The sequence below is a fragment of the Otolemur garnettii genome, unplaced genomic scaffold (assembly GCF_000181295.1).
Source record: "Otolemur garnettii isolate 467f Iridium unplaced genomic scaffold, OtoGar3 scaffold00287, whole genome shotgun sequence".
In the NCBI taxonomy this organism is placed as follows: domain Eukaryota; kingdom Metazoa; phylum Chordata; class Mammalia; order Primates; family Galagidae; genus Otolemur; species Otolemur garnettii.
The window spans coordinates 235,490-249,758 of NW_003852682.1; the positions used below are offsets into that span (position 1 = coordinate 235,490).

At 38.7% G+C, this 14,269-nt stretch overlaps 1 protein-coding gene and 1 non-coding gene across 3 annotated transcripts; one reads left to right on the forward strand and one right to left on the reverse strand.

The window, feature by feature from the left end:
* Window positions 1-9,287: 9,287 nt before the first annotated feature.
* On the reverse strand, window positions 9,288-14,210 carry LOC100950585 (diphosphoinositol polyphosphate phosphohydrolase 3-beta). Of its 2 annotated transcripts, XM_023508897.1 has the most exons (2): window positions 13,594-14,210; window positions 9,288-9,738 (listed from the first exon to the last, which is right to left on the reverse strand). In XM_023508897.1, coding segments are annotated over exons 1-2 (495 nt in total). In that variant the 5' UTR covers window positions 14,088-14,210; the 3' UTR covers window positions 9,288-9,737. The 2 variants fall into 2 exon arrangements, with proteins under 2 accessions (XP_023364665.1, XP_012669107.1); XM_012813653.1 differs by lacking the exon at window positions 9,288-9,738 and having other exon boundaries at window positions 13,593-14,210.
* On the forward strand, window positions 10,178-10,284 carry LOC111722604. Its single transcript, XR_002771353.1, has one exon. It is a non-coding gene; the product is annotated as a U6 spliceosomal RNA (small nuclear RNA).
* Window positions 14,211-14,269: the final 59 nt, after the last annotated feature.

Sequence of the window (14,269 nt, forward strand, 5' to 3'; positions counted from 1 at the left end):
TAGAAATTTCCAGATAGGCTTCCTTCCACCAGATAGGCTATTCCATTACTCTTAAATTCAGCCTTCCACAAAGCCGTTGGGCACAGACACAATTCAGCCAATTTCTTTGCCAATTTATAAAAGGATGACCTTTAGTCCAGTTTCCTTGTTCCTCAGTTCCATGTGTAAATTCAGCAGAATGGCCTTTACTGTCCATATTTCTATCAGCATTCTGATCATAACCATATAACCAAGCTCTAAGGAGTTCCAAACTTACTCTAGTCTTCTTGTCTTCTAATTCTCACCATAATGTAGACTTTTTCTAGCCTGCTCCTTCAAATTCTTCCAGCTTCTTCCTATTACCCAGTTCGAAAGCCATTTCCAAATTTTTAGGTATTTGTTACCAGCAACAGTCCTACTTCTTGGTAACAATTTTCTTAGTCCATTTTCTGTTTCTTAGAACAGAATACCTGAAACTGGGTCATTTATAAATAAATATATATTTCTTACAGTGATAATTTGAGAACTCTATGGTTGAGTGACTGCATCTGATGAGAACCATCTTGCTGCTGGGAACTTTCTGTGAAGGGTGTTTTTGGACACCCTAGGTGGCGGATACATCACATGGTGAGAAAGTTGAGCATGCTCATGTTAGGTCTCTCTTTGTCTTCTTAAAAGTCACCAGTTTCCCACCCATGAATCCATTAACCCACCCATTAAACTATCAATGGATGAATCCATTCATAAGGACTCTGCAAATCACCTTTTCAAAGTCCACCTTGGGCCAGGCATGGTGGCTCATGCCTGTAATCCTAGCACTCTGGGAGGCCAAGACAGGTGCATTGACTGAGTTCATGGGTTAGAGACCAGACTAAGCAAGAGTGAGACCCTGCCTCTAAAAATAGCTGGGTTTTGTGGTAGGTGCCTGTAGTCCCAGCTACTCGGGAGGCTAAGGCAAGAGAATCACTTGAGCCCAAGAGCTCGAGGTTGCTGTGGGCTCTGACACCACAGCCCTCTACCAAGGGCAACAAAGTGAGACTCTGTCTCAAAAAAAAAAGAAAGCCCACCTTGAAGTACTGCTACATTGGGGATTAAGTTTCAACATGAACTTTGGAGGGGACATTTAAACCACAGCAACTTTCACTGTGGAAAAGGCAGCATTTTGTTCTTACTGGAATAGATACTCTGGATACTGATTTGTCTTTTCTACACACAATACTTCTGCAAACCGCCATTCCCGGACTTATAGAACACCTTATCCACAATCCTGGTATTAGACACAGTATTGCTTTTGGTCAAGGAACTCAATTGAAAGCAAATGAAGTGCAGCAATGATCTTACAAAATTCCCTATCAGCCTGAAGTACCTGGCTTGATTCACCAGTAGAATGTTGCATCACATTGCCAGCTAGGTGGCAATACCCTGCAAGGATAAAGCACAGTTCTCCAGGAGGCTGTATATACTCAAACCAGTGTCAAATATACAGTGCTCTCTCTTTGATAGTCAGAATTAACGGTTCCAGGAATTAAGAAGAAGAAATGAGAGTGAGACCAATCACTATTATGCTAAGTAACCAACTAGCAATTTATTTTTGCTTTCTTTCCCCCAAAATTCTGTTGGCCTAGAGATTTTATTTCCAAATTATTTTGTGCACGAAAATAATTTTATGGTTAGGGGTCATCACAACATGAGGAATTGTATTAAAGGGTCGTGGTATTAGGAAGGTTGAGAAGCACTGCCCTAGGGCATCTCTTAGTACTACTATGCCCTGTGATTAAACTCAGTGGGAAACTATTACAATCTAATTAAGGTAAGATTATTAAAGTCCTTGTTTGGGCACCCCACCAGGTAAAGAATTATGACCAGCAGATGTGCTTGCTGAAGGCAGAAGGAACAGAGAATGGGTAGTGGAAGAAAGTAATTATGAATACCAGCTATGACCACCACATGACCAGTTATAGAAATGGAGACTGCAGTTGTCATGAATACTTACTTCTCCTTATTTTGTTATGAATATGTTTGTCTGTGCATTTGTGTGTATATGTATGTATCTTTGCTTTCTTCCCTAGCTTATTTTATTATCACGTAACATAAGATGTATTGACTTTATCATAGTCTTGCTAAATTTACAAGTATTGCTAAATTTATGTCATAGTATTAAAATTACAAAATATTAATGAAAGATTAACCATCATGCAAGGATTTTGTATCTTCTGGGGGAAAGGTTAATGTATTTTCTACTGTATATAGGAAAATTGTATCATGTTTAAAAAAAGTGGAAATGTGTTGTTGTTATAGTCTTTTTTGGAGACAAAGTATGGATTAAAGCGATGTGTATGAATGCCACAAATTGCTAAAAGGGCAGATCTATGATGTTTAATTTTATGTGTCAACTTAGAAGGTGTTTTTGGTTGAGATTTATTTTTATCTTATTTTATTATTGTATTTTATTTAGAAATAGGGCCTTACTCTGTTTCACAAGGTGGAGTGCAATGGCATAATCATACCTCACTGCAGCTTTGAACTCCTGGGCTCAAGTGATCCTCCCACCTCAGCCTCCTGAGTAGCTAGGACTGTAGGCATGTGCCAACACACCTGACTAATGTTTTTATTTTTTGTATAGATAGGGTCTTGCTATGCTGTCCAGGCTACTTTTGAACTCCTGGCCTCAAGTGATCCACCCATCTTGACCTCACATAACACTGGGAATATAGATAGGAGTCACTGTGCCAGGTACTTTATCTGTACCATCAGCTCTCCTGAGTCTCAAACCTGATGGCTTTTACAGAAATGAACCATTATCTTTCCTGGTCTGCAGCCTGCCAGTCCACAGTGCAGATTTTGGTCTTTCCGGCCTTCATAATTTCATGAAGCAATTCCTTATAATGAAATTCCTTCTATATATACACACATCCTATTGGTTCTGTTTTTCTGGAGAATATACATAACTCCTATAATCTCAGGATGATTACTGAATATAAAATAGAAGACAAATATGGATGTCATACCTTAAACATTATAATTATTGCCATGGCTAAATTCCTCATGGGGTTATAGCACCCATTGCCCTAAAATATCCAATAGTGGGCATGGAAGTACAGACCCATTAAATAAGAAATCAAAATTAGATTGAATCTTTAGCATTTACAAACTGGCTTGAAGAAATGGGACCCCCATGGACAATCACCCCACAATGTATATAGTTAATATGTGGAATGTAAATTAAAACAGGGCTTTTATGAATTAAAACCCATTATTCAAGGCCTATTTAGAGAAGAGGATGATTATTCCCATTGCTTCCTCATTTGATAGCTTAATTTGGCCTCTTATTTAACGTGGAAAGAATGAATAAGGCATCTTGATGAATTACCACAGCCTTAATGCAGTGGTCTACCCAATAAGGCTCCATAATTAATATTATGATTTATGGAAATTATTTCCTGTATCCTATCAGCAACTAATAAATATTTTCCTATTATATATTGGGCTAGTATATTCTCTTTAGTACCTATTTCAACAGCCTAAGCCTCAGTTTTCCTTCCTCTCCAAAGGGAAAGGATATGCCTTTACCTGGCTACTTAAAAGGTACCTCATTAGCTCTATCATCTCACATAGTCTTTGCAGGCAAGACCTTAACTGCATCTAACTTTATCCAGGAGCATAGATAAGATATTACATTGATGTCATTTTCTTCTAAGGGGATTCTTTAAAAACACTCATGTTGGGCATACAGATATTTAAAAAGCTCACAAAAAGTTAATTGGCCATTGCCCCACACATAGCACAAGGCATCACAACCTTGTTTAAATTCCTGAAAATGGTTGGTAAACTTAGAGCTGTACCATCCCTGACACTATCAATAGTTACTGACTCTCTCAGTACCCACAACATTAAAACAAACCCAACATTGTTTAGGCTGTTTGGGGTTCTAAAGGCAACATATTCCTGACTTATAAATTTTATGTAGGCCCATTTATGCTATTACGTACAAATAGGTCCACCTTGAGTGAGGCTCCCTCCGAGCGAGAGACTCTAAAATTTTTTCAAATTGTAATACTATAGGCAGTCATATTAGTGTCATCACCACCAGCTTGCCCCTGAGACTCTTTCACTATAGAGGTTTTAGCAACCTTTTGTCTTGCCTCTTGGGAGTCTTTGAACAACCTATGATAGCTATTAAGTTGCCTGTAAGCTTCTGATGCAAGAAACCATCCTCCTAGGCCTGATGCTATATGTTGTTAGAATGGCAATTGCTGGGTACATACCAGAATGTCCTAGAAATAGAGGCTATCATAAGCACTCAGCTTATGACCCTTCATTTCCAGCTAATTATACTTTGAATCTTGGAAGCAGCACCTTACAAATTTGTCACAGCCACTAAAACCTTTGTTACAGGATGGAGCCAAACTCGGGCCTTTTGGCATATCTCAGTGCAGGTGGGCATGCTTACCCTGTCCTCAGTCCTTTACTAGATGCCATGGTGTTAAATGAGATTACCCCTTTCCTAGACCTCTTGGCTACCTTGGTACAATGTAGAATCAACTGAATGAAGAACAACGTGAGTTTGTCCACTTTATGGGTATTTTGTCATCATCACATACAAGGTATAACAATTAAGTTATCAAACTCATCCTAGAAAAAGTAATACATACCTCATTGTTGAATATCACTATGGTCACCTTTGAAGTACTTCCCTTGGCCATCTGGTGACCATAGGGATATTCAGCAATGATGTATGTAGCACTTTTTCTAGGATGAATTCATGAACTTAATTGTCTGGTCTCATATGCTAGAGCTCAGTGGATTGCTACTGCTTTTTATCCTTTACTAGGATGTCTTTGATAAAAGACTGGACCCAAGGTCAGCACAACTGGCCAAAGTTTACACTGTCATCTTAGCAGTAGATGCCCTGGTGAACAACTGGCCTTGTCTGCACATTTTTAGATCCTTAGGCCATTGCCAATGATCTAGTTGTCTGGTTTGGCCAATGGCTACAACATAAATTCCTTATTCAAGGTTGTCTCTTTTAGGGCATGGAACTCTGAAAATTCTTGCCTCAAAGATACAAAAATATAAATCAATATCTTACATACGCTAAAGCTATAATACAAGGCTTCATTAAGACATTCCTTCTTACCTCCAGAGTTCCAAACTTGGTTCATTGTGATGAAGGCATTCATTTCACTTTCCAGAATATAAAATGCTGGGTTCTGGAATAAGACACTTGATGAAACTTTTACCTTCCTTCTAGGTCTCATGCTACAGACCAAAAAAAGTACTAGAATGCCCTATTTAAACCTGTTCAAATTCAATTAAAGAAACATGGTACATTTTGTCAAATATCAGGAGTAAATTATAACAAAAAGACTGTTTTCTATGTTTGATTGCTGATAAGTTTAAAGCCTCACCTTTCTGCCTCATCTCCTTCAGTCCTACATCTGAGTAAGCTAGTAAAAACTCTGAGTCCTCTCACCTTTGATGCTGAAGGGAGTTTTAAACCCCTAGCTGTACATTCAAACTCTCACCCCAGCCCCAACCTCTAACCACAATAAAAAAGGAAAGGAGCCGGTCTCCTTTCCTTGTTCTAGCAAGACATTTCTGCATCAGCTTTGGAAGCCTGCTCTGCTCTCAAAAAAGTCTCTTTATGTAAGTAATGAAACTTTAAATACCCTGTGGCTGCATATGTGGCATCACCACCAGTCTTGATATCTAAACCAATTTTTTTGTGTGTGTGTGAGACAGAGTCTCACTATGTCACCCTCAGAAAGTGCTGTGGCATCACAGCTCACAGCAACCTCAAACTCTTGGACTTAAACATTCTCTTGCCTCAGCTTCCCAAGAAGCTGGGACTACAGGCGCCTGCTACAACACCCAGCTATTTTTTTGTTGCTGTTGTCATTGTTGTTTACCTGGCCCAGGCTGGGTTTGAACCCACCAGCCCGGGTGTATGTGGCCGGCACTGTAACCACTGTGCTATGGGCACCAAGCCTAAACCAAATTTTGCATGGAAGTCCATTCTGTATCTTTGCAGTGGGCATAATAGGTGGCCTATGTATTGTAAAAAGAATTCTTAGCAGGATATGTGAAAGGAGAGTGGAGTTATAAGGAAATGTATCCTCCATGGTGGCCTGGCACCCTTACATGTATCTATATAGCTTGAACTGCAGGTAATCTGAGTTTTGGTTAAATATCTTGTGATCCTCACAGACCATGATGAGAGGCTGTTTGGAGGTGCTATGCAGCCATCTTTTAGTCACTCACCTATCTCTCCTGGGAGGTTGTCATGAACAAACTTCTTATTACCCACCAGTTTCTGATGAAGTATGGGGCTTTCTGTCCTGTGCTCTCCAGAACAGAGCTGAAGAACATAAAATCATTCAGCTGTAGTGTAGATTGGGATCCTCAGCTACAGAGCATCCCTTAACTTGTTATAGTCATCCAGCCCTTTTTGTTTCTTTGTTGTCTTTTAGGGTATATGGGACAAAGACCCCGAGAATTGGCCCCTGGGGTTCATTCTTCTTTGCAACGTTTATGTCAGTACTAAACTGTCTAAATCTAAATGGGCTCCTTGTATCTTTACCATTCAAATCAGCCAAGCCCTGTCCTAGTCTTGAGCTTATTATCATATAATACTAACTGCTAATCTATGTCTTTCACTTGTAAACCAAAATATAATTAGGACAGTTACCTGGTATTCATCCAAAGATCCTTACATGAAATTAATACTGAGCACTTACCATGTCCTTCAATCATATGCATTTGAGAATCCCTCAGTGAATTATCAAATACAGTTGTGGGGCCAGTAGCACATAGTATTTTATGAAGCTAAGAAGTTATTGGTACTGAAAGATGCTAAACAATAAAAACATGATTTATAGGTAAAATATCCTTCCCAATAAAGAGAAACTTGAGCACATGAGCACAGTCCAGTCTTCTGATATCTCAGTTTTAATATTTTCCAGTAAACAAATACCTGGTAAATTAACAGTAAATGTTTTGCAAGTAGGAGGTATGACAACCATTTATATAATGAACATGTTATGAACATCTATGGGGTACCATGTTCCAGGTTCTGTGTTAGACTCTGGAAACAATCAGACAACCCAGCCTAGCTCCCAGAGCTCAGGGACCTCAAGAGTTTATAAGACAGAGACATTCAGGCTAGTATGTATGTGTATAATATTAACAGGAGCCATAACATAACAAAGCAATGCAGTACCTCTAAACACAAGACTAAACTTTACCCCAGGGGATAGAGAATGATAATTCCCGTTTCAAAGATGAGAAAACTCAATATTAGAGAAATAATTTGGCAGAGGCCTAAAAGGCCTCTGGTGGAGCCAGTGTAGAGCCAATGGCCTGTTGGATCCCAAACTACTTTACTGCTCCCACTTATAGTTCCACCAGTTCTGCTTGCCTCCAAATTAAAAATAAAAAATCTGCTACAATCAGAGTAGATTCAAATTAGGAAAACAACTTCCAAGAAAATAATGAACATTTTTCTGGTCTGTAATGGTGCCTTCTCATAGGAGAACTTTGGAATTGAAAGCTCTGCCCAGGTACAAATGACAAAGGACTCTAAGGCAAACCTTTCACTTCCCTTTTTCCAGGTAATAGTTGGTTCTGGGGAAATGCTTACTCTTGAGATTCAAACACACATAGGAGTAGAGAGTGCAGCTTCAGTTTCACAGTTTTTCATACTTAGGAAGGAATATATCTTTCGTAGGAGGGGCCTCCAATGCCGTTTCCACTTTTTGCCTGCTACTTCTTGACCCCTCGAAAAAGCCAGGGAACATCCCATGTCTTTGATGTAAGTAACTCTGGCCTAGGTTTTAGCCTTTACAGAATTCTAAGCATAGTATAGAACTGAAGGAGTATCTGTAGTCTGTGAAATGCAAAATGGTTCACTGCTGTCAGGAATGCTTATTGGTTACTTTCCTGTTCACTTGCCTTCAAATGTAACTTTAAACTTACTTAAGGTTCATCAATTAACAAGCCTATATTTATTATCCCCCTCAAAACCTATTCAAAACAGGCGTTATGTGGATTTTTATAAAATTTTATAAACATGCTCCTTAGATGTTTTTCTATACAAATAAAGATAAGTTTTGGTAATAATATTGATAATGCTGCATAATTTAGCATATTAAATGAAACTCCACCCATTTGCTTTTTCACACTGATGTGACCTGGATTACAGGTGTTGTCAAAAACCCTACTCAACAGCATATGAGAATCCATTTTAATTTTCCAGTAGGAATAAATAAGGCTTTAACTTTTCTTATTCCAATGGGTCAAATTAAAAGAAAAAAAACTTCTAACATTGGTCTGTGACAAGGGAACTGACCACTAGCCACACTACGGTATGTTTCCCTTCTCTCTTTTCGGGCACTTGATATCTTGGGCCAGAAGTGCTACCCCAGAGCCAATATTTGTAAACAATCTAAAATTTTTACTCCTCCTTTTTCTCTCTATCTTCAGTATCAACGTTAATAAGAACTCCTATAATTATTTTCATAAACTTTTTATTATGGAAAATGCCAAACATACAAAAGTAGAGATGAATATGTATAATGAACCATTATTTTAACCATTATCCAGCTTCAACAATTATCAAGGCTAATCTTGTTCCAGTAGTATCTCCAATAACCATCAAATTCCAGACATTGTTTCAACTGTAAATATCTGAGAATGGATATGAGGACTCATCCAACATAACCACAATACCATTATCCCAATTAATATCAAATATGAAGTCATCCAGTCAATGTTCAAATTATTCTGATTGTCTCATAAATGTATTCTTTTTACAGTTTAATCAAATCAGGATCCAAATAAGATCTATACAATTGGTTAATATGTATCTGAAGTCTCCTTCAATCCTCTATCTCTTGTTTTCATCCTTGTATTTACTGAAGCAATTGGATCATTTGTAGAGTTTCCTGCATTCTGGATTCTACTGATCTCATTTCTATGGTGTAGAAGAATTAGGTTTCTGTCTCCTCTATTTTCTATAGATTAGAAATTGTTTCTATTTGTAGAGACATGGTCAAATTTAGGTTCAAATTTCTGGCAAATACACACACAGAGATGGGGTCTCACTACGTTACCCAGGGTGTACTTAACTCCTGGGCTGAAGTGATTCTTCCACCTCAGCCTCCTCAGTAGCTGGGGCTACAGACATGTACTACTGTGTTCAGCTTTGCAAATATATTTTATAGGTGATGTAATACATTGCCATCTGGAGGCATATAATGTCTAGGATGACACAGACACATGAGTAAGAATTTTTGCTTTCTAATGTCTCACACCTGCCTTAAAACAGTTTGCGTTACACCTAATATATAAGAAGCACATATATGCTACACAGATTAGAAGGGGAATGTTTTACACTGAGTATCATTACAAAATATTATTTTTTAAACAAATCCTCAGATGATGTCTACCATATTTTAAGCAATGTCATTTATGTTAGATATAAAAAGACTAAGGAAACAAGTTCCCTGCATTCAAGGTCATATAACCTGGTGAGAAATACAGATACATAATCATAAAAGCACAAAAAAGGCCACAGGTGCCAAATTCTATACAGATACAGTGGTAGTGCAACAACCTGAAGAATAGTCATTGTAATATAAGAAAGAAGCGTCCAAAAGCATAGGATGAGCCGTGTCCCCTGTGCTTCAAAATTCCAGTTATCACTGGGTTCACATACTTGATTCTTTCTAAGTAAATCTGAGCAACATCTATGCCATTCACCTAAAAAAAAAAAGAGATCTTATTAATAGAGTTTTATTGGTTCATCAATTCCTCTAGTTAACAAATATTTGAGGACCTACTATGTAGGTATTACCAGCAGTTCTCAACCTGTCGGTCGCGACCCACAGGAACTGTATTAAAGGGCCATGGCATTAGGAAGGTTGAGAACCACTGGTATATACAACAATTTTGTATCGGAAAAACCTTCAGTGAATTATCCAATGCAGTTCCACTGTAATTGGATAAGATGAAAGCCTGAGGGAATAATACACTGTTCCAGGTACATTATGAAGCTGCGAAATCAGGAATACACTGGTAACAGACATTTCTAATCTGTAGATCAATGACAAATATCTCCAAATTACAGCCACTGTGCTAGGCTCTAAGGATACGGGGAGAATTCAGCCTGGGTCCCAGTACTCAAAAAATTCATATACTAGTGCTTGCTTCGGCAGCACATGTACTAAAATTGGAACGATACAAAGAAGATTAGCATGGCCCCTGCACAAGGATGACATGCAAATTTGTGAAGCATTCCATATTTTTAAAAAAAAAAAAAGAAAGAAAAAAAATTCATATTCTAATAGGCCAAGAGTCATTCAGAAAGATACTTACTTTCTGCATGGAATGATGCAGAAAATATTTGTTTTGTTTTGCCTGGTGCTTCCACAAAGGAAACTCTAGCCAGATATTAGTACTATAGGCTCTAAAGTACCATTTTTACCTCCTTTTTCCTAATTAACTATTGAGGTAGGAACTCCTCCTCATTTTTGCAACTCAATTCCATTCAAAGGCAAATGAGAGAAAAACAGCTTCAGTTTCAGAGCCCTTTAAAACATCTGTCCCAGAAGGGCCTTGTAATACTGAAGTTACTTTACAAGTTGCCAGTTCCTGTTCTTATAGTAACTTTCTCTTTCTCTCATTTTTTATTGATGTTTCTAAATACAAAAATGTTCAAATCTTTACAGTTCTCTCAAACAAAACCACACAAAATAAATATTTCTAGCCACCCTTCACCTTTTCAGGGTTACTTTTTCCAACAGTAATCTGATCAATAGAACACAATTTTGTAGAAAATATAACATGTTCGACATCCAGAAAAATTCTATATCACGCATACCAAAATTACCTTTACCCTAACATGCCTTCATCGAATGTTTTTTTAAGGCACTTGTCCGGTGGGGAAAAAGGTCAACCTTTTAAAAAAGTATGCTGAAAACAAATTTCTACTTCATGTTTGAAAGTCATAATTAATTTGATCATCACACTGTTTATTTGGGGCTTATAAGCTGAAAAATCAGCTATAAACTTTTACTGTAATTATCACATTAATAATGCATAGATAGTATGCAATGACTCTGTAAAGAAAAAATCCCAATTATGCATCAAACATTTGGAGTATGCAGGTTATAGACCTCAATTTACCTTTGTGTCAATTGTTTTACTCTGAAAATTTTGGATTACTCTTTTAAAATGAAAAGATAGGGCCCCTACATTTACTTTTTTCTAGACTGAACTCCGGAAGTATATTTAACAAGAACTACCTATATGAATAGAAAGTTTACTTTATAATGTACAGACTGTGTAAAATGTTGTAATTTACAAATAAATACCTTGGGAGTTCTACAAATTGCATAACCTGAAGCTATCTGGACACTGAAGAAAATCTTAGGAAGTAGTAGTATTCAAAACATAGCAAATATGTATAGGCTAACAAATCTTTAAGAGTTGGTTACCATCAACACTGTACTTTTCACAACTGTCAAAAGTAAAAACATGAGATCGTGCATTATTTCTAAGAATGCTATGTATAAGTTAAACCTCCCAGGTATTTGTGGCATTTTATATGAAAGTAGTTTTATGTATGAAAGAAAGTAATAAAGGAATATTCTACTTCTCTACTGTTAATATATACTTTGAATAATCTAAAATTGCTGAGAACACTTTGGTCAATTTGGATTATTGGAATAAGAAAGGTCAACTTGTGGGATTATAATAGTTTATTTAAAAATAAGAAGACATGTTTTTCTATACAAAGAAAAATAAGTTTTGGTAATAATATTAATAACACTGCATAATTTAGGATATGAAATTATATACTTGGTTTTTAAAGACTATTCATTTTCTCCTCATTCCTTTGACAACATTAATTTTTCTTAATGACATGTACTTTATTTTATTTAGACATTCATATTTGGCAAAGATTTTAATTTAAAAAGTGATATCAAAGATTAAAGAGTAATGCTATTCAGTTCTACAAGTGACTGTTTTTTTAAAGCTAATTTGTGAAATGAGAAATTCTTAAAATTAGTTATTAGCCAGTTGTATTTACTAGTCTCTAAAATACTTTCAAGAAGTGTTATATGTAGAAAGATATAACCTACCCATACTCTCTTCACAGAGTAGGTTTTTCCTTAATTGTCACCAGAAAAAATAAGTGATCCATCCAAAATATCTACTGATAATGTTTAAGAGATATGGTATATCGTAGGATACCCTACAAATTAGAAATGAATCTTCTACTCCTAATATACACTTCACAAAGCAGGCTTTCCTTCTACCTAGTTACAGACATAACTGGAGGAACAGAGGAAGTTCCACAAGAGAGACTTAAGTATATTATTAGATGGGATTCCTGATTTCAATCAAACATCCAGGCAACCCTAAGAGCTTTTAATTTGGCACCCCCCAAATTTATTTTGTCCCCTGTGAGACAAAACAATTACCCGCCATCTTGAACAGAGACTGTTCAGGTGTCCTAACAGTTTGAGACATCTGTACCAGCTGAGTATCAAGGGAGCTCATTCACTCAATGGGGATGCTATCACCACAGAATAGTCTGGTCACGAGGAGTCAGGGAAGTTTAACTGGAATGTCACTAAATTCAAATATGGGAGATAACTTTCTGTCAAAAAGGAATTTGAAACTCAGAGAACCATAATTCTTCTAGAGCGTCCAGTAAAGGGCAATGGGAGTTGGAAGTCCAGCATGCTAAATCACATTCCATAAACACAGTGTCCCTGATAAGACATGTATATCAAGATGTGTTTGGTTAGCAATGCCCTAGAAATATCTCTTCTGTAAGGTTAAAAATACCCTGTTAAACTGTATGGGGAAACGACCATTTCAAGTCAGCAATGAAAACATACCAGTTGTGAAAATTTGTTGAGAACCAAACGATCTACAAAGAAAGAGACAAAGAAATTTCTGAAAATGGCATATCAGATCACACTTCTGAAGCTAAAATTACTGCCGAGTGCAGAAACAGCACAAGATGCCAACAATTCCCTAAGTTGTTTTAAATTCAAAACTGAGCTTTTAAATCAACTCCCACCACAGAAGGGCTCCCTGACAGGGGCCAACGCTGTGAGAAAAAACTTCAGGGAGGAAAATACTAAGAGATGCCCACACAACCAAGCTGGTCAGACTTTAAAGGCCTCCACTACAAAACCAACCACGAGACTGGTTCCAAAAATGCTCACACACACTCAGGCACAAAATGTGTGACACGTTAAACAAAAAAAAAAACATCACAGGGCTTACCTACCCCCGCCCCCCAAAAGCAGGGTGAGCAGTTAAGGCACCTTGCACAAAATCCCAAACGACTCTGGATTATGGAAACATTGTACAGTGTAACGAAAAGCGATTCTGAAAGCATCTGAAAAACGTGCAAATTGTCTGAAAACAGTGCCTGGCAACTGAGACAGTTTGCAAGCGTGATTCAGAGGTCTGCCAAGGAAACAAAAGAGGCCTCCCTCCTCCCCGTGAGACCGCACATGGCAAGAGAGGTGCTCTAGGCAGAGCTCGTTCTAAGGCAGGCGGACAATCAGAAGTCTGTGCGGGAGCGGTACCTACTAGGGATCGCTATCAGGCACGGACGGGGCCACGGAGTTTCCATTGGTTGGGGAACCGCCCAGCTTTAGTTTTTCCAGATATTCGGCATGCACGGGCTTGTGGCACTGGAGAACCTTGATGGCATCTTCGATTTTGAACCACTCTCGTTTCCTCCCAATGTTAACCGAATCTTCCCAATCCTCCAGCAGCTCAGTGACGGTCAGTACGAACACGTACGTTCTGTGCTTGCGATCTTGGTTCTGTTCGAATACGCCCAGGAGCCGGCCTAACTTCCCCTTGACTCCCGCCTCTTCGTACACCTCTCGGACCGCCGCACCGCACGGCTCCTCCTCGGGCTCCATGCCCCCACCCGGCACGATCCAGCGGTCGGGGTACCGACTGCTACTCACTAACAGCACCTCGTCCTCGAGCTCGCTCCGGAAGCACAGGCACGCCGCCCGCTTCTTGAACCCCTCCGGGTCGTAGGTGCGCGTCTGGTTTGGCTTGCACTTCATCCTTGAGGCCGCTTCCTCCCACCGCTGGCTGCCGCCCAGTGAGCTGGCGAGATGCTGAGAAGAGAAAGGGACGAGACGAAGGGTCGGGAGAGCGCGGCGCTTTAACCGGCGAGCCCGGGCAGCGCAGGGTAAGATGAGGCGGGGGCGGGGCGCGGGCGGGGCGCGGGCGAGGCGCGGGCGGG

Bases quoted from the DNA above. Each gene is read 5' to 3' on its own strand.
- LOC100950585 (XM_023508897.1), bottom strand. From the start codon at position 14,087: ATGAAGTGCAAGCCAAACCAGACGCGCACCTACGACCCGGAGGGGTTC.